The sequence below is a fragment of the Hippichthys cyanospilos genome, chromosome 16, assembly GCF_059441005.1.
Source record: "Hippichthys cyanospilos isolate Australia breed blue-spotted pipefish chromosome 16, RoL_Hcya_1.0, whole genome shotgun sequence".
Classification (NCBI taxonomy): Eukaryota; Metazoa; Chordata; class Actinopteri; order Syngnathiformes; family Syngnathidae; genus Hippichthys; species Hippichthys cyanospilos.
Window position 1 is genome coordinate 5,304,389 of NC_142384.1, and position 21,687 is coordinate 5,326,075.

General features: G+C 41.2%; 1 protein-coding gene across 2 annotated transcripts; it reads left to right on the forward strand.

The window, feature by feature from the left end:
* The first annotated feature begins 583 nt into the window (after positions 1–583).
* Positions 584–21,379, forward strand: LOC148410268 (platelet-derived growth factor subunit A-like). 2 transcript variants are annotated; one of them, XM_088438114.1, is made up of 7 exons: positions 584–1,083; positions 1,629–1,725; positions 7,838–7,990; positions 10,040–10,230; positions 17,802–17,928; positions 19,163–19,311; positions 20,248–21,379. In XM_088438114.1, exons 1-6 carry the CDS (start codon positions 1,021–1,023, stop codon positions 19,234–19,236), a joined length of 705 nt encoding a protein of 234 aa, XP_088294240.1. In that variant the 5' UTR covers positions 584–1,020; the 3' UTR covers positions 19,237–19,311; positions 20,248–21,379. The 2 variants fall into 2 exon arrangements, with proteins under 2 accessions (XP_088294240.1, XP_088294241.1); XM_088438115.1 differs by lacking the exon at positions 19,163–19,311.
* The last annotated feature ends 308 nt before the right edge of the window (positions 21,380–21,687 follow it).

The following is a 21,687-nucleotide window of genomic DNA, read 5'->3' on the forward strand; positions in this document are numbered from 1 at the left end:
GGATAGTTTTAGGTTAGATATACCATTTTTTTTAGATAATAATTTTTAGATAACAATTTTTCGATAATAATCTTATTTATGGCAAGTGGGGGTTGCATTTGTTTACTATTTTGTGGGGGGGATTTCCAAAATATAATTGAGAAATACTGTGTTAAAGTAATTATTATAAGTAAGAATATGGCTGATATAAAAAATGCGCATTTATGCATCAAAAGTCTGCTTATGTGGCTTTCTCAATTTTTTAAGTTACCGTTTATAGGACACACTCATGCATTTGAACTTCATTTTGGGGGGATTTACGGTAATTGACTACCTTAGTTCCTGATTCCTTCATATACCTTTGAGATTGAATGTTTTGAAGTGTCAAAAGTTTGGGAAGCATATGTGCGGAAAAAGGAGGAGGGGAAGTTGGTGGAGAGGATTTGGGGGACCTGCTCCTTGGTCAGCCAAGCAGCTCCCCTGGCGGAGGAAGTTGCACCATCAAGAGAACGATGGGAGGCGCAAGTGTTGCGGAGCTGCACGCCGCCTCTCTCTATAATAACCAGCCGCTTACACGCTCTCTCTCACTCCATTTCCACTCCGGTGCGCGCCGCGGATGCCTCCACGCCAACGGACGTCAAGCACACCCCCCCTCTCCAGAATTTCACTTCTTCTTGGTGCATTTGTGATTTCCTACAGGATTCCACCTCTGGATTACGGCTTTTTTTTTTTTTTGGTTCAAGAGAACTTAAAAGTGATTGTTTTGAGGGGTGGGCTGTGAAGGACAAGTGCACCGGACTTTACTTGGGGATTGTCCCTTTTTTCTTTTTTTTGAGGAGCTATGCCGAGCTGCGTTATTGCGTAGGAGTAAAACAAATACATAAGAATAAAAAGCACTTTCTTTCACGCAAATCTCGCTTTCTCTCCCCCCACACGCCCTGAGGGGATGGTCGAGGGTCCTCGGGGGCCAGGAGCGACTGCGCGGCTCCTCCAGCAACACCGCTTCGTCTCTTTTGGGGTTCAGTTCAAATTCAAAGGGAGATGAGAGTCGCAATTTACTACTTCCTGCTGTGGACGACGTACCTGCTGCTGACCACCGCTCAGGTATGAACCCCCCAAAAGCAACTTTGACCCTGTTTCGTGCAACAACCAAACGGCTTTCGGGCTTTTGTCGCCTAATTTGTTTGTACCCTGAGCCAAGTGGGCAAACTTCATGAGAACTGCTCCGGGTGATATAAATAGTTGCTGTCAGACCACCAGCGACACTACGAGCAGCAGACACCCCTCAACTGAGCGAGGCTTGGCGTTGAGGCGCTCGTTGCTGCGAAGGGAGCGAAAAAATGCGCACTTTGCGCACCAGTTTTCTGCAACTCCGGACCCCAGAATCCAAATTGTTTTCCATGCACTTGACTATTGCATGCATTTGTGTGCGTGTGTGTCAGTATGTAGGGGATGGGGGTTATACTTTCGAGTCCATGCATTTTTACCAACTGAAAAAAGGGGTGCGATTTGGGGATGTAGTAATTTTTGGAATCATGCATTTTTACCGAGTCAGTTAATGTAGTTACAATTTCATTGGCCCTCTATCGTCATGTCTAACTTACTTTCTCTCTCTCTTTTTTTACATTTCTCCTTTTCGCAACTTGAAGGAGGTGCACTTTCCCCAAGAGCTGATCGACAGGCTGTCCCACAGCGAAATCCACAGCATCAGCGACCTCCAGCGGCTACTTGAAATTGACTCCGTAGGTAAATTCTGCCTCTTGCTCCTCTGATTTCGCGCGAGTGAAAAAACGTGTGGCGAGTGGATGTGCTGTAAAGAAATCACGTAATAGGCCAACGCTCAGTTTGGACTGTCTTCGTATAGAGTATGTTCTGCCTCGTCAGCGTTTATTGGATCAGGTCAAAGTACAATTTTAGTCTTGGATCAAGTCCAGACAATCGTAGGCATTATGTTTACTGTAAACACTTTAAACAGTTTGCCAGTGCAGCAAATTTATTTTCAGTGCTCTTAAGTGCAGTGACAGGAACAGTACAGCTGTCTTTACAAATTGAGAGCAAATTAATTGGAACATGAAGAAACTTCTTGCTTTTTTTGATTATGGTGACACTTTAATTTCTTTTATTTTGTAAAGTTTTACACTGATGCACAGTGACACTTTTACAGCAGACGAGATGATGTAAAACATTCCATTTTCTTGACTTGGTGAATAAATATACCTAGTGCTAGCACTACAAATGTATATATATATATATATATATATATATATATATATATATATATATATATATATATATATATATATATATATATATATATATATATATATATATATATATATATATATATATATAGGTTATTTTGGACCTAAAATACTGCGTTAATTCAAACTTGTCACCCAGCTGTCACCACAATTTTTTAAACTCACAATACTGCAGTAATGCTCATGCCTGCCTTTCAGCATCAACATAACACATACCTTGGGTGCAAAAAAAAATGTAGGGATGATCTCTAATCTCTCAGTATTTACACAACAAAAGTGCTGAATGCTCAATTAAGCTTCATCTTGAACACATCTCTCAGAATTCTCGCATAATATGTGAGAATGAGCGCTCAGCTCTCAGCATCGACTCGCTTGGAAGTTTTGTCTCTCAGAAGGCTAATAAATATTTGCTTATACACAGTTGCACTCATCACTCAGCATTCACATACAGCGAATACCAGAGATGCCGAGACTTGGAAGTAGTAGCTCTGCTCTCTGGAAACAAGTGCGGAGGCCATCGCCACGGTAACGCCACTGGACAGGAAATAACTTTGAACCCAAAGAACTCTGCTTACAGTACGATCGTACACGGGAAAACAATAAGTGGTGCAGTTTCTGCGCTACCCCCCACCTCTGCTACGGTTTTTTATTTGGCAAGTAGCATTTGTTACCGCGGTAACGTGGCTTTCAAGCCAACGGCCAGTCAAATATCTTGTAAGCAGAGATGGCCAATGGCAAGCTTCAGGTTCTTGGAGGTCCATCTTCTTGGTTTTGGATTTCAGAGTAATTCGCCTCAGCTTCTATTTACACAGACGGCGAGACGGGATTTCGAGCGGCTCGCCGCGCAATTCTAAGAACAAACCCAAGCCACCGGCGTTTAGACGGTTTCTTGCTAGCTTTTGTGGCTAACGACTAATTAAAGCACACACACGTGATGGCTGACATCTATTTCGGGGGGCGTGGGAGAAAGGACAAAAAAAGTGTCACGGTGATAAAGTGGGAACTTCTTCTTTGACGCAAAGATGTTGATGATTGGCTACGTGCTTATCTTGAAAGACAAATTGGGACGGGCAAGGGACATGATTCCCAGGAAAGGATGATTGAATGCTGGGAGATGAGCATTCATGTCAACTCAAATGTATTGCGGGAAGACGATAACTGTGTGGAATACTTGGAAGACACAGCTATATTGTGTCTCCAAGATGACTTCAGCTAAATGCTGAGAGATAACCATTCATGCCTCCATATTGCAATAGACATGAAAATGTCTTCGTGGAAAAAAAAAAATGCAAAATGATGTGCGACAAAGTCTCCTTGGTGATTGCTTTTTTAAGCATGCGAAATATTGATTGTGTGTTGAATGCTGAGAAACAGTTGTCATGTTAATGCAAGATTGGCAATTGCTAAAAGAGGAGCGTCCATGCTAACGCTATTTTTCATCTCCAGTCCAAAACATCAATTGCTTAACACTGTTATCAATTCTACACTGCATATTCCAAATATCGGCATGGATGCCGAGAGATTGTGTGTTGAATGCTGAGAAACAAGCATCACCATTAAAACTTTATTTATATTTATTTTCCATTGAATGCTGAGACAAGAGGAGCATCCATAATAACATTTTTCCCCCCAAATCCAGTCCAAAATATTGACTGAGTGAATGCTGAATGACAAACCTTCTTACTAACACGACAGCGTGGACACTTCAGTGTGTGTTGTCTGTGAACGCTCAGAGATATGCATTCACATTTATTCTATAATGCATGTTGAAAATGTTTGTATGGACACTGAGAGATAAGTATTCATACTAGCCTTTTCTGCATGAAAACCATGCACTGAGTGCACTGAATAGTGAATGCTTGGAATCAAGCATCAACATCAACTACACTATACTGTATTTATTGTTCATTCAATGATGAGGCATAATGAGCATCTCTAATAACACTTTTTCTCCTCATATGTGCTGAAAACCTTCGTAGTAACAATATATACAAACTTTGTGCAAAAATACTTGTGATAAATGCTGAAAAATTAACATTCACACTAACATGTTTTTGAACGTCCGAGCTATAACTATTTTTTATTATTTCATTGAATAATTAGACATGAGCATTCAGATTAGGATGAGCACTCACACAAACTTGTTTCATTAATTGCCATTAAATGCTGAGATATGCTCTCACCAAAAAAACTCTAGGTATTTTTCTGGAAATCTGGCCTAACTCAGGTTGAAACAATATCAGGCGATTTTGGACAATCAAAACAAGATTGGAAAAAAAGCAGCAAGCGGAGAGTTCTTTCTGCGGTGCTGAAACACGGCGGTGCAGCTTTATGAGAACTTCTCTATATTCAGACGTGAAGTGCAATGAAGCGAATGAGTGGCTGCACCCTGGGGGACAAATTTAAGGCAGTGACCCGCGGTGTTCAAAAAGATTTTTCAGGAAGGAACATGACAGCGGCACTGCGGTTTGTACAACACTTCCTCTGTTGTTGTATGTTTAATGCTGAGATACAAGCCTTCACATTACTGCTTGTCCTATATGAATTGCTGAATGTTGAGAGATGAATATTCAAATTACCATTTTTGAGTGTCCAAACTACGAGAATGCTGAGACATGTACTTTTACAATGATACTGTATTGTGCATATTCACTACATTTATTGTATGAATGCTGAGACATGTACTTTTACAATGATACTGTATTGTGCATATTCACTACATTTATTGTATGAATGCTGAGAGACAAGCATTCACAAAACGTTTTGTTCTCTTCCAAATTGACTTAGAGATGTGGACCAAAATAGGTGTTAAATGAATGCTGTGAGAAGACCACAATTAATAGTGTTCCAACTATTATTTAGTGAATGCTGAAAGATGAACATTCATACTAACAACCTTTTTATGCATCCGATTAGAGTGATTGATGAATGAGACGAGCGTTCAGAATATTTTATTTTGCATCCAAGCTGCTGTGGGAATGCTGAGTCCTGAATCTTCACATTAATACTGAATCTTGCATGTGATAAATTTATTGTGTAAATGCTGAGACAATAATTCACTAATTTCTTGCTGGTCCATTTGACTTATGATTAGTGTTGAGATGAAGTCGAATTATTGATGTCATGCTGAGGGATGGCCATTCAATTAACACTTTGATATGCTTCAACTATTTGAGTCAATGCTGAAGGATAGGCATTCATACAAACAACCAAAATAATTAGAGTAAATGCTCGGATGAGCATTCATTTTAGTACACTTTTGTGTTTTGTGTGTTATGTGAGCCCAGAGTTGTGAACCTTCACCTTGCTGCTGACTTGTGTATCCCTTTCAGTTATTGTGTGATTTTTTTTTTTTTTTTTTTTTTGTATTTACAAGCATACACATTTTTGATCATCCAGTGACTTGTGATAAATTCCAGGTCCAAACTGACTGCTGTGTGAGGATACTAACATAATGTGTTCCAACTATTTATTGAGTGAATGCTGAAGGGTGAACATTCACATTAGCAATGTTTCTGTATGCCCAAAGTAATTATTGAGTGAATGCAGAGACATGAGGATTTCTACTAATACTCTTCATGTTCCAACTATTCATCGAGTGAATGCTGAAGTATGAGCATTGAGCATGTCCCAATTCATTATTGTGTGAATGCTAAGTAATGAGATCCAAACTAGTTGACTGACTACTGAGAGATGATAGTAACATTATGTGTTCCAACTATTTATTGAGTGAATGCTGTGTTAATGATGACAAGAGCATTTCTATAAACGATTCTTTTTTTTGCCTGGCCAAAGTATGTCTTGCCATCACATTAGGCCCAATACATCCATAGTAGTCAATGTGTGAATGCCGGACGACGCACATTAACCCGGTGACATCGTGTGTAACATTTGCCCCAGGGCTTCGTTTTTGTTGCGCTGCTTGAACCTCGGATTTGAACACGCAAATGCAGGCTAACAAGAGGAGTTTATGTAGCGTGTTTACGCCAAGGCCGCAGGTGTCTACGCACACGCAGGTTGACCCCGCCCGCTGCGCAAACATCCACGCTGTGAGCAGGCTTTATTATTTTATTGCGCCTTCCTCTGTAATATTCAGGGCGGCGATCAAAACAAGCTTTATCAGATGAGTCCAACACGCTGAGCAAGTGGAAGAAAACATGTTGGAAAGTAAACATTGGGTAAAATGAGAGACATAAAAGCACTGGTTAGAGAAAAAGGGTACTGTGTTTCAACTTGCTGACTCACCTGGAGACTTTCCACCTGTACTGATAAGCGGTGACCTCACTGGTTGCTTTTCGTCAGCACGTCGGGACTGCAAACTCAATTCCCGTCTTGTGACTAATGCGCAGCTCACGGTGCATGCTTGGGTGAAATATTACACGAATGAGCTTTAGATTTTTGTATTCTTGTTTTCCTTTGGAGGTTAGTCATTATTTTTGCTCAGACTACACAAATAAAAGCACAATTAAACTATATTTTACTATTGCAGGCTAAGTGGCTAAGAAAATGGATGAATTATATTGATTTTATTTATATCGCATATTTTTATGCTACACTGAAGTTCCATTATCATAACAGAATTATGAATTGACGTAATTAACAATCAAACATCATTAATTGATTCAATCTCGTGATTAGTTTACGTTTTTTAAGGATCCAGGCATTCAATCCCAGGTTTAAAAAAAAATATTTTTTAAAGGAGACTCTAGTAATGGCTGATGATGAATGATGCGGGTACTAAAGTAATTGACTAATTTTGTTATTTAAGCACTACACTGATTTATTACTTTAGAAAATAATTAACTTAGAAACCTAAAGTAAAGAATTGCTTTTGAAATTTACTATCTAAAGTAATTGAATACTACAACATCTTAGTACCTGAAGTAATCAAGTACTTAGACACTTTAGTAGCAAATGTAATTAATTACATTAGTACTTGATGACCTAAAGTAAATCAAATTATTAGTTAACTGTGAAAAATAATGGAGTTTATTCATTAATACCTTAAGTAATTGAGTACTGTAATACCTTAATACCTTGAGTAATCACATAGTTTAACACCTAATTAGGTTAGTACGGAACTACACATTGCTATCGATGAGTAATTACCGAAAGTAAATACATTAAAATAAATTAGTATTTAGTCGCCAAAAATAATGGATTATTTTAGTAATTATTTACCTAAAGTAATCAAGCACTTTAACACTTTCAATTTCAATAGTACCTATTGTAATTGAATTCTTTCTTTAGTACCAAATTACATAAATTTATATATTATTATTACCTAAATTAGTAAATAACTTAAATTAGTACTTAATTGCCCCAAACAATCGATAACTTAGTAATTCATTAGTTTGAGTAATTGATAACTTTAGTACCTAATTGATTTAGTACCAACCAGATTTTAGAACTTCCTTTCATCAAACATTTAGAAATGTCTAGACTGTGAAAAAAAAAAAAAGCCCAAATATGTGGGATTGATGAGTTCATAGCTTAAAGTAATATAACACTGTAATGGAATAAATGCTAACTGAATTGAAATTCAAGGCGTGTGCAACCGTGCCCATATTAACGTGGCCGCCTTCTGTTTCGACGAGGTACGGGAAATGATGTCATCGAGGGGCCCAAACATCACAAGCATCATCAGCATCAGCATCAGCACCATCAGCACAAGAATTCCTCCCGACATCCAGGTTACTATAGCGACCTGAAGAGCTCGCAGCTTCACAGCCGCCGCAAGAGGAGCCTCGGTAAGATCGTCTTGATGACAGTGTTGCGATGTTAGCTATGTTAAAAAAATAAATCGTTTTTACTTGAAGCATTTTTATGTGAATATTCAGTCACATTTGTGTAATGTCTTAATGTTATTGTTTTAATGCTGCATTGAAGTTCCATTGGAATCATGCAAGTGAAGCTATGCGCATACCTTTTAAATTAAGAGCAAATTAATTGGAACAAGAAGCAACTCCCATTTATATTATATATATATATATATATATATATATATATATATATATATATATATATATATATATATATATATATATATATATATATATATATATATATATATATGTGTACGGTATAGCTAAATTGTTAAATTGTTATATATACTGTCTATCTATCTATCTATCTATCTATCTATCTATCTATCTATCTATCTATCTATCTATCTATCTATCCATCTATCCATCTATCTATCTATCTATCTATCTATCTATCTATCTATCTATCTATCTATCTATCTATCTATCTATCTATCTATGTTATTATCCCCTCTTTTTATGCTTTTATTATTCTGTGAAGTTTTATAAGGATGCACATTGTCAATGGCAGAGTGGACTAATATTTGGTGACGTTCGCATAGCGGTGTAACTCGTCTTTTTGAGCACGTTGAGGATGCGTTTTTATGATGAGAGGCTAGACACGCGTCAAGAGAGGAATATGTCCTTGAGCATGGAAATTCCAGACATTCAAGGCGTCAAGTTGCAGCTCGTCGAACGAGACCTTCTGTCACATTTCGATATCTGATCGAGGCGTGGAGGGAGAGTGCGCCGCGTGCGTTCTGGCCCGATGGCACCATGCTTGCATTATGCTCCAATTTCATGTCAAGTGCCTGATGAGATTCGTTGCGTATGTTGGAAGTGGGCCCAAAAGAGCTTCATGTGCGGAATATGTTAGGCATTACATCTTTTCAAGTTTTGAAATCTGAGAATTTGATCCGGAATGATACTGCTATGGTGGTCAAAGGTCAACCCTTTGAATGTGTTCTAACTCAATTCTTAGGAGAATTTAATAGGGAGCTCAAAAGGATGGTAGTTTAAGTCAATAAAATGTTATTGCAGGACAAAATATTTTTCATTTTACTATATCTGTTCACATAAGTGGAGAAGCTTTAATTCAGTTAGATTTTTAGCTGTTATTTCAATTATATTTTACTTTATTCATAGCAGCTCATGTAGGAAATGTTTTAATTATATTAGTTATTCACAGATGAAAATCCTCCCATTATTTTTTTTCCTTTAATTTCTATTTAATTTAGGACGGATGAGTACGATACCAGTTATTGGTATCGGGTTGATACATGGACGCATATCAAGATATCGGTAATAGTGCTGGCAGCTGATACCGGTATAAATCACTCCGTTGTAACCAGGAATGAGAAATGAGAACTTAGAACATTAGAAAGTTATACATTTCATGCAAATTTACAGAAACTGCTAAATTGGAATACATAGGTTTGTCTTTAAAATTATAGATTACTTTTCGGGAGGGGGGAATTTTGTGTATCAAAAGTAACAGTGGTATCGGTGCTTGGTATCTGTTTACCTGAATACGGTATAAAAAAGAAGTTCTATTGAACATCCCTTATTTAAACCTTATCACTTTCTTTCTTAATGTTAATTTGTTTTCAGCATAATATGAGCAAAATACTTGGGACAGATTAAGTGAAAATAGAGACTGAAATATTGTTCCCCTCTAAACATATCCATGCATGTTTTTATGGAAATGAGTTGGGGCGAGCGGATTCATCCAAAGAATTGCTCAGTAGGTGTGACCCAAGACTTTTGTGGCTAACGTGCACCGAGCAAGTATTTTGGGTGTCTTCTGCCCAATGTCAAACGAGGTTGGGTGTGATCTGAGGCAAGACAAACGTCTCCCGCGTGGACTGAGTCATCGAGTAATAGTCAACGAAGGAATGCAAGCAATCGGGAAGCCAAAATGGCACATGAAAAGCAATCCGGCAAAATACACTAGAAATTTGCAGTTAATTACACTTTTTTTTTCTACTATCTTAGTGGAGGAGGCGGTCCCAGCGGCGTGCAAGACGCGAACGGTGATCTACGAGATCCCCAGGAGCCAGGTGGACCCCACGTCGGCCAACTTCCTGATATGGCCGCCCTGCGTGGAGGTGAAACGCTGCACGGGCTGCTGCAACACCAGCAACATGCGATGCCAGCCTTCGCGCAAGCACCACCGCACCGTTAAGGTAAGCAGCACCTCACAACGCTTCGCCAATACAACTGAGGCTCAGAGCTAAACTGCTGAACTTCTTCAAAGAAATTCAGGAGGAATACAAACAAGTCAAGAAATCAGCTATCCCAAAACACAAAATTAAAATGACTGCATCATAAAGATAACTTTTCTCACCAGGGCAACCTCAGTCCATTCGAATTCAATCATTTTGTAATGTAATTAATGGAAAATGTAGTTTTCTAAACCTGAATGTTTTTGTGCAAGTTGTGTGACATCAATTACCATGAACTTGTTCATAAGAAAGAAAAGCAGTTAATGAAAACTGAGGCTCAAAGCTGAACCTCTTCAAATAAAATTTGGAAAAATGACAATGAAAAAAGTCAAGAAGCAACTTGCTATGAAACTACCAACGTTGAAAGGATGAAAAAATATCAATATGCTAACTCTGCCAACCTGAGGAACCTCACTCCAATTAAAATCAGCCAATACCGACTTCAAAAAGTGACACGGAAAATTCTCTATTTGTCATTTGGAAGTCTTTCTGGAATTAACAAAAACAATGCAACATTAAATTGGGGAAAGTTGTGGAAACTTTGGAAATGTCTTCATGTTCAAACAAACATGTATGAAAATGCTCAGTCATATAACGTTCCGGTAAATACAATCAAAGTATTGATCAGCTAACTTCACCAGCCAGGGAGGAAGCCTCACTCAAACCTTGCTCACTCCTTGTTCAAATCCTCACTTCCAACTCAACCCATCTAAGGCAGCAAACCTGCATTCTTTTTCCTTCTGCTGCTTTCAAATGAACTCAGTGACCCCTCCAAGAAGCCTAAACTCACCCTAACTTTGCTCAGACCCGCATTGGATCTTTCTAATCATCAAAAATCCATAAACGGATTTCTCATGGCTGTCCCAAGTCTGTCTGTTTGTCCCTTTTGTCTTGTCCGGAAGCCTGGAGGACTCCATGTGACAAAGAGCCAAGGCCTGAAAGGGGCCGTTTTGTTTGTGTGGTTCCCAGAATTCTTTGGGCTCGCTTCAAACACGTCCCCCTATTCTGTTCAACGTCAACAGCGTGGACGCGGTGGCTTGAGATGAGTCAAACGTCTGCTCTATTTAGACGTAGCTCTCCCGGACGGCATGGCAAGCTAGAAGCTCGGGACAGACCTGGAATGTTCCTTGTCATGTGTGTTTGAGTCTGGACTCTATTGTCTTTGCTCTTTAATCATCGGGACGACGCTCCGTCCTCGGTTCAGTGTGTGAATTTATGTGTCCGCCTTTGGATCCGGACGGCGGCGAGCGAAGCGTTTGGTACCTGGGCCTAACCCGACTGAGTTCTTCAGAGAAGACCTTATTTGGCCTGACCATCCGCCACCGGATTCAAAACGAATCTGCTCGGATGTTCTGGTTTTTAAACGTTGAGAAATGCTGACTCACGTGGAAGTGGGAGAGTCTGTCTGCACGCAAACACGTCTTATTTCTTATGCGAGCCGGTCGGTGGCGTCAATAGAGGCTCTGTCTGGGCTCAAACGAGACGGCGACTTGTCGGGGGGACACTGGTGAGCGAGCCTCCGTTCAGACGGAATGTCATGAGCCGTGCCACTTTGTCCCCTGTGTGACACTGTTGGAGCTCGGTTGCCAAAGAGAAGGGAACAAATATGTGTCTGGGTACATCTTTTAGTGTTTTGGAGCATATAAATGCAACACATTCCACATGCATCAATTTTTGCTTGCACTTTGTTTGGCCCCGGAGTGAACTGGAGCTCATCTCACTTGACTTTTGAGAGAGAGGCTGGGTATCTCCTGGACTGACTGAGTTGATAAGGTATTTGTTAGTTGGCTAGCTAGCTAGCTACATACGTGGCTAGGTCACCCAGCTACAAAAAAAAACTAACTTGATAGCTAGCAGGACAGTGACACAGCTAACTAACTAACTAACTAACTAAACCTAGCTGGCTAGCTGGCCAGTAACCAAGCTATTTAATTTAGCTGACCAAGAAACTAACGAAACAGGCAACACGAATTGCAAGAAAATGCAATCCATCAGTTGCATAGCCTTGCATCTTCTCTATTCATTTTCTTTGCGTCCTCCCTGAATAAACGTTTGCTTTGTGCCTGTTCTCACATTTATTCAAAATCTAAAAACATCCCATGCTTGTTTTGCTAACGCCAAGCCGTGGCTAGGAAAAGAACACACCCACTGCCACTTCGCATTTGTCCAAATATTACCTTTATTTATGTATTTACTTATGCGTTTATTCCCACCCCTTTTTTTCCCTTATGCTTTGGCCCTGTACTGTAAAAGCCTATCCTGGTACTCTGTCAGCAGAATTAAAAAGACAACTTTAATTATAATAGGACGCTCGCTAGAAAGCACACTCCAATTTATGAATCACTCACTCTGTTCCCTGTGTCCAGTTATTCTGATCCTTTTCAGACAGGAAGTAAGTTGACGCGCGAGTATGCTCTTGCATTCTTTCGCTCATTGTGTACGTGTGCGCGCACGTATGAATAGCGATGCCGCTCTGTTTGTTTTCCACCGTAAACAGGCCACGACACGGCTTGAACTCATTCAGCTTTGGTCTTGCTCATTCATGAGCATTTTTTGTATCATATACTAAAGATACAGTGGTGAGACATTATCACAGCAAAAGGTTTCGCTCTTAATACAACCTATGCAAATTTCTACAAATGAATGATGAGAACATGCTGACTTATGTCAACCGCTTTCAACCTGACACCGTATAAGGTAGCTTCATCTAATCATGAAGGCGTATTATGGCAACAAGTCACTTTTGATGGCCCCGTGTACAAGTATTTGGCAGAGGTCCTCGAGGGTCATCGATTCACATCTGTGTAAACCTAAGAGGGAGATTGTTTTCATCTGTGTGTGTGTGTGAGACAGAGTGCGCTCTATGTTTTGCTACATAAACTCCCCCACCGCAGCGTGGCGACAAGGCCATTTGTGTGCGAGGAAGACGGGGCCGCAGAGTAATGAAGTGTTGATGGCTATCCGATCAAAGCGCTGGCTTGACAGAGGCCAGGCGGATGTAGCCACACTGCTGAGTGTAAGGGTCCTGGCCACTGAACCCCTGCCCGCAACACCCCCCCACTCACCACTCTCCCCCCTCCCAACCATGACACACACGAAAACCGGCTGTATCCTTGATGACAGCATGCTAGATGCAGGACTCTCACTTTGTCTGTTTTAGAATAAAGAATGGAATAGGCCGCTAAGTTAGCCACGCGAGAAAAAAATTGTCATTTCCAGGCAGGGGACATAGATCCTACTGAGACACAGTTTATTCATTTGTGTCCTCTGTTGTGTCAATTTTGTCTCAGCAAGCCAGCAAAATCCAGATTGTCCTCTATTGAGCACAGTTGCTTTAGAATGAATCTAATAATACAGACCAAAAACAAATGTCCACTAAAGTGGACACTATTGAATAGCCTAGGTCTCAGAAGAACATATAATTTATTCATACAGAGACTCCGGAACAACCTGCTTAATGAAAGCTCCAGGCAATAGAGGACCAGTGAGGAGAAGGAGCCAGATGGACTATAATTAGATACTGCATATACAGTGTATATCGTTGGAGTTTGGCCAAATATTTGTATCTCCAAAAACATTGCCCTTCAAAAAGCCCCAAAAATGGTAACTCAATCATTAACATTGAAGCGTAAAAGCAAACAAACTATTTCTAAAAGTTTAGATTCCACCCACACTTGACAAATAGTGACAAATAGTAAGGAAGTCTGAAATAACATGAAGTTCATTAAAATGTGATTAATGAGGTTTCAGCCTGAGCCTATTGATATGCAAATATTAGGTGAACCACAGCAAGAATTTGCACCAGCGTTGTAACAATAAGTTACACATAGCAATAACATGTCTATAGCATTCTGAGACCCAGCCTATTCATTTGTGTTCACATTCACATTGGTGTCTTGCCGAGACAGAGGAGACACGATATAGATGCACCATATATACTGTACATACATTAACACAGCAATACGGCTACTAAATATAATATTTGCAAAAGTGAAAGTGAACAACAGCAGCAAACATTGTCAGCAGAGCTATACTGTATGTGACGACCATTCACAAAAAAACAATCGTCCACATGGGAATAAAATTGGCAATAAAAGCACTCAGCAGTGAAGTGACAGCTGTACAGTAACAAATTAAAAATATAAACAATTTGAAGTCCCTTTGCATGCTACAGATGAAGACGTGTGTTCTGAGACATTTTTAGTGCGACCCGGCAGGTCATGGGAGGATCCCGTCAAGGCCAAGGAGTCACTCGACTACTGCCGCGCCGGCTGGATCGCATCAGTTAATGTTTTAATACGGTTCATTTTTATCCTTCCCTCCTGTGACTTCATCTTCCACTCCCTTATGCACTGCTGGAGTCTGATTGTCTGTTATATGAAGTCGTCGTTTACTCCCTCGCTAGCTCTTTCTCGCCTTTTCCACCCGTCTGGTTGGTCGACCTCTCTGACCTCCTCCATTGTTCTACGGAGGAACATAAAGATGTGAATCGTGGGGATTCTTTGATATTTGATCTCGCGCCTTCTGCCGTCCTCAGATATCAACATCTGGCGATCCGTTATATTTCGGGAGTTGTGCCACGCCGGGTTTTTGTGGGCATCGCGGATTAGCTCCAGACGTGATAAATGCTCTCCTTTCTTGTCGGGTGCACACCGCTTGTGATAACCCCGCCGCTCGTCAGCCTGAGTGCATGTTATGACGGGTTGAAGAAGAGGGCAGCAGCAGGTTGTCTCGCTTCTTTGTGGTTTTCCTCCCCCTTTGTCAGAAGATCATTTCTCCTTTCAGAGAGTTCCTCTGGGTTTGTACTTTTTTTGCGGGGCACAAGCTCATATTGTCTCACTGGCCTAATTTCCTGAGTCGCCATCGGTCACTTTCAATCTCTCCGTTCCCTAAACAAACACGCAATTTTATTTATTTTTCGCTCCATTTTTGTCGAACTTCCAAGTCTTGCCGACCCCTTGGTGTTCATTCACATCCCCGTTGTGTTTTTCTTGGAAGGCATGAGTAAAACTTTCCCCTCCGTCATGCTCTCATCGGCACTCAGGGAATTCCCAATTAAAACCGAGCAAGACAATCGGCTTCACACAGAGGCTCTTGTCTGAAGAGGGAGGGGCCTGGGACTAACCAAAGGGGGTGCACTTCCCAGAGCCCCCAGCCTCTCCCCAACCCCACGGATCGGATATCATTCCCCCAAGCCACTCAAGGGACTCTTTTCTCAGGGCCCCGGCTTGCTCGGGAGCAGTTTGATTTATACAAAGAGTGTAGGGGCCCCCTCGTCGTAGCATGGGGGTCTCTTTTCTGATGTGTGTTTTATGTGGGAAGTCATTGACTCTGCGCCGGATAAGAAGCCTTTGTACTCGGACCGAAGAAGTGCACACGAAATAAATCTTGCCGGGAAAGGAGTCGGGAGGGACCGTGCGTTCCCTGTTAACACCTTTCCGTAATGCACACACACACACACACACACACACACAAGAAAAGAAAAATGTGACCGTGTTGACAAAGTAGGCCGTGCATGGAGTTGTTTAAGCAAAGTATTGTTCTGCATACATTCACACCAGTATACGGTTGATTCCCGCACAGTGTTTTTGACCTTGCTGTGTAAGAAAAGAGGAGTCTTGACTCGGGGGAGGGGATTTCCTATCACTAGAGTAGACTCTCAATAGTTGTTTATTGGCCAACAGGTTTTTAAGTGGCAAACGGAATTGTTGTACAACCATGTACAAACAACTCCTTTCTATGAGGGCTTTTGGTACCGCCAATTATGTACTAAAAACTCCTTTCTGTAAGGATTTTTGGTGCCACTGTAGTGCTTACCAGAGAAAGGAGTTCAGCTGTAAACTGCAGAGAAAAGTCAGAGACTTTTAAAATGTGGTCTTGAGACTGGCCTCAAGACAAAGATTGAGCTTGAGACCTACCACACTCGTCTCGCTTCTCCAAAACCATGCTACAAGAAAATGGCAGTGGAAAAACCATTAATGCCAAAAGCCAGGTGGGATCAACCTTAATCCGATGCTGATTGAGTATTACCGATGTTTTTCTAGGTTAATTAATGTCAGGGCGGCATACTGTCTTCATGTTTTGTCCAGAACAATAAACCCTTGATACAGTCTCCCTTACCTTATCTGGCCCGTGTTTGCCTTTCTTCAGCGGGTAACCTAGAAACTTGATGTTAATAGGTAACACATGAATGTCATCTGATGCCGTTCATGATCACAGTCGGGCCCCTATGCCCCCTTCCTCAAATAGCCCCCTCGTGTTTGCAAACATACGGCGGAGGGCTTCGCCTTACGCAGTCGGTCCGTCGCGATCCTGTAGCCCTCATCGTGTCAAGGCCCAATAATGGTAAACACACCATCTACGAGCCAGACGCTATTGTCCTCTGTTTGCTCGCTGCATACCTCCTGCCCTTGCTCAGCCACATTTCTCCCACATCTTCCTCCTTTCCTTGTATGAAGAGACACTTTTATAAAGGCTAAAGCATTCAATTCTATTATGGCCCTACAGGGGCTGCCCCCACTAAGCCTTTATTTCGCAGCATTGGCATGAGGGACATGGTGCTGCGTGAGTGTCAACATGCTTTGTTTTACCAGACAGACTTGGTATGTTCTCTTGTCTGTGTGACTAATTCGCCACCGGGCACGGGGCCAACGCAGGATGGAGGAGGAAAGCCTCTCCCGTCTTCTGCCGACCGTATCGCAAGAGAGTCAGCTCGGAGGATTGTCGGTTCATATCCTCAACCGTCGGTGAACTTGACATGAGGTAGGCAGGAGGATGGTTGGGGTGCGATATTGTTTCAGTTTGCCCTGGAGGCCCTCACTGATGAATATGGAAGTTACCTGCCTGTAGCACTTGGATCAGAGAGCAAAAAAAAAAAAAGCATACAGCCACCTCCCTTATTACACAACCCAATAACCTCCAAGCTGCCTTGTCTCTACAGCTTGAATCAAAATGCTTCTGGGCTGAAAGCTTGGAATTCCTGTACTTCTTGCTGTTAGTTAGATTTCAAGTGGTTCTTTTGTTTCAAAAGGGCCACTCCAACACATGAGTTGGACCCACCCTTTTCTGGTGCTAAATCGTATCAACATCTTTTAGATGAACTCAAAAGGGGATTACAAGGCAACATCAGTGACCACAGTGCTTGTCTCTTAGGAGTGGACGCATTTCCCAATCTTGTAAAATATCTTTATGGCCAGGTGTCCTAACATGTTGGAACAAGGTAGTTGACTTTGGGTGTGTGTCTGGAACTAGATGCTCCAGGGCTCAAGTTGAAGCATACGTTGGTCACGGTGGTAGTAATGGGAGATTTCCTTGTAAGTCGGCTCCTCAGGCCGTACTATTGCTCCCTCAACTGTACCTCAATCCTCCGATTGTACAGGCAGGATGCTGCCGTCTGTCAGAGTTCACATATTTAATCAACAGTTCAGAGAGCACCCAGTCGAGCGGCAAGCAAAGATTTTGACCATGGAAGGGTGCCATAGTTACCTGATGTTCATTGATGACCAAGCTTTCTCTTTTCCTCATTCCTCCAGGTTGCCAAGGTGGAATACATCAAAAGAAGGCCCAAGCTGAAAGAGGTCTTCGTACGGTTAGAAGACCACCTGGAGTGCGTGTGCACATCGCAACATCACACCGTGGAGCACTCTGATGCAGAAACAGGTACGCCTTATCACACGTTTCTTGGTGTCCGTTGTCAGATACCTTAACTAGGGTGTTTTTATACTAGCACTAACATTTTTTTTTCTTTTGTCTAATTTGGTTTGAACACTGTTTCAATCTGGGATTCAGTTTAAACTCTGAAGGTAATTTAAGAAAATTCTAGTCTGATCCAATATTGCTGGTAATCTTCACAGGATTTAGATCGTTTCCATTTTGGTAGCCTCAACAGCAGAGGCAGACAAATATTCTGACATGAGGTTCGTTGTAGACTGTAGTGCTTTCTGAAGTACAAACTAGGGAAACGTTGCCCCCATAGGAACGGAAATTAATATCATTATACATTATAAAGCGATAATGTCTGTTGTGGCTTTTTTCATCTGAAAAATTAGAGGGGAAATTATTTCAACCAGAGACCTCTAGCTGTGTAAGCACCTTAACAGACACGTTGCCTTCCTGATATAGAAAATAAACCCCCACAAAGTTGTGCCCTTATCTTTTTATAATCATCTTTTCTTGCCTTCTTCGTGTCTGGCCAATGTTTCCTTTCTATTCCTTTCATCTAGCTTTGCACCCGTTGACCTTTTCCTGATCTGACTGACACACCTGTCAGGTGGCTGCTTATTGCAACACTGTAAAGTGTCAAACCCATGGCCTGGAGCCAAATCTTGCCCGCCACATTGTTTTATGCGGCCTGCTTCATTGAATCATGAGCGTTGACTTTGTTTCTTAAAAAATAATCTGTCACAAAATTTCAAACAACTTTTAATCCAATTGTTTCTGTTACATATAAGATGATAATAATAATAAGATGAAGTAATTATACTGTATATGGATGGTCTCATGGAGATAAAGCTCTGATGGAACCTGAACTAAGACGTGGCCGCTACAAAAACGTGCTTGACTTCCCGACTGTAAATTCTCTCGAGTGAGCATTCGTGTGTGTTAAGGCAGGATGTCCAAAGGCTGCTTGGCACGACACCACGTAAAAATCCCCCCGACTTGATCCCACCCTCCCCTCGTCTCCCCGTATACGTTCTCCTCCCTTCAACCGGCGCCTTGATCTGAAGCCTTTCTCTCCCTTGGAGCAGATAAGTGCTATGATAAGGCATTTGAAGTATTTATTAGTGTCATAGCATTGCGCTGGTTGCTTCTGTCCCAGGGCTCTTTCTGTATCATAAAACCTTGCCCCCCTGTTCCATCTCCTAATCCACCCTCCCCAACTTTGTGCTTTCAGGCCATCGTAGGGTAAAAGGTAAAAAAAGGAAATCTAAAAAGCTAAGGTCCCACAAGGATTTATTGGCGACGTAACACAAGTCGTACCCGTCGTACCCCCACTCCCACCCCCCTCCAACTCCCCTCAATGGAAAGCCGAGAAGGGAACAGGTAGGCGTCCTCTCGCCTCGCCAGCTGGGTGCCAATCACTGCAGAGCCACCAATCACGAGGTTCGAGGAGGGCGCCAAGCTCCTTGATTTTTAAGATGTTGCATGCAAGCACTGATTGCAAGGCATGCGCTCACACTGTTTCACTGTCATGATGCCTACGTTTGATTCGGCCCACTCATATTGTGTGTGTTTTTTGTTTCGTTTCAATCACTATTTATGAGAAATTGTTTATATCCACCAAGTTTGACTCCACATACAGAGGACCCTTAGAATTGAAATATAGTCTGATGACAGGAGGCTGTTGGACCTCCATTGTGGAACACTCCACAGAAATGATGGAAATATTGGGAACCATATTTGGTTACAAAATGCAAGGAGGGCTAATCTATTATTAATGAATGAAAGAGGTCAAGTTAAATATTGCAAAATGAAATTATACTAGAAAAAAGGTGTTTAAAATAACATGTTTTTCAACTTCTGGACCTCATGGACACTATGCACTAAGAAAACAAGAACAATTTCCTCTTAAAATTTAGCATTAAGAATATTTTCTTATTAGAATTTAGAGCAATGTGTATTTTGTAAAGGTAACAAAAGACTAATATAACGTAATATGTGGCTGGACATATTATTTTTATTTATTTATTTTGCTGATTGGTTTTGTGAATCATTGATTTAATTTGAGGAGCAATTGTATCATTTTGGTTTTAATTTTGGAGGGAAAGTAAAGTATTTTCCCTAGTGCATTCGAATGCACCATATGGCTCACCCTCACTTTCGAGTTTTAATGTATAGTGATTGTTCAAATTCCGATGGTCCACTGTATTTGGAGACCAGCATGCATGCAATCAAGTACCAACCACATTTTTTGCCTTGATTTATTGATTTTTTGGGCTGTGCGTTCTAACGTTTGTCTTTCTTCTCCCCCCTCCTCAGTGGACGTGAGGTGAGGACGTCAGCGCGGGCCCATCATCACCACACAAAGAACTATTCTCTTTTAGACTGATGAGAAACAATGATGCCAAAGGTGCTTTTTTTCCTTCAAAACAAATCAAATAAAAGACGAGCCAGTGATGAAGAGGAGCGACGAGGCAAAGAGAGACGATGAAAGGGATTTTCCATTTTTTTGGACATGAAAGCGGCGGATGACTTCCTGCAGGGCAACAATGTTGCCCCGCCCCTCTTTAACACAAAAGACACTGACGTGGCCGTCTACGTAGCGACCCGGACGCTCCTTACAAACTATTTATACCCGAGGACGCTCGAGAGGACTCTTTTGGCTATTGTCGTCCTTTTCTTATTCTTGACAGTGTATCGATTCTTGTTTTGGAGAACGACAGGAGGAGACGCGGGAAAGCCAGTTGCAGGAAGATGCTTTATTTTTGTTATGAAATATATTACGCTTACTTTTCATTGGTTATTGAATGTCTGTATTTAATCCATTTGGGCAAGGAAGAAAAAAAAAAAAGAAACATAAGTGGTCCTTAATGTGCCAGAAATATGCGGACGCTATCGGGATTGTTATTTTTCAGCCGTATCACTGTAATGCTGATAAGGACGATGCCCACCCAGTCTGCTGTAACACACACAGAAACACACACAGTCGCATGCTCGCACAGAGCAAAGTCCGCCTTAAAGAGTGAATGAATAAGCAGAGCATGAATGAGCCGCTTGTTTGAAGGGCGGCCTTGCTTTCCACGCAAGCCCTTCTCATCACATCACAATGGCTTCTCCACAACACACAGAAAAAAAAAAAAAAAAAACTGATGGCTTGGAAAAGTGCTGTCAAATGGAGCGAGCTTTTGAGTCAGCGTCAGACCATCGACGCTATCAGCTGAGCTGACAAAGTCCGAACGTCGTCAAAGGATTTTTTTTTTTAATGCCACCACGTGTCTCGCCACTGTTTTATTGTTTTTCGATCCAGATCATAACAACAAAAAATGAATTCATGAAAGTCTTTTTTTTTTTTTATAAAGAAAACAAAAGGAGCCTTCCTTTATTGGCTAAAACAGCAGTAATCATAATTTATCTATTTATGTTCAACAATAAATGTATTTCTGCTCTTAAAGTGTTTCAGTCTCATTCATATTGATTTGAAATAGTGTGAGCACATACCGCAAACATAGAGCAGTGGTTCTCAAAATGGAGTCTGCGGACCACCGGGGGGGTGCGTGGTCTGACTGCAGAGGGCCTGTGAAATAATTTGGGCTAATAATGAAAAAAAATAATAAATACAATTTAAAAAAACACATATTTGTGTTAATTTCATGTTATTTTAAATTGTTAAAGTATTCATGACTCTTCAATAAAGCAATCAATTCAAGCAGTTAAAGTCATTGACTGCCAGGGATTTTTTTTTTTTTTTAAGACCTGACA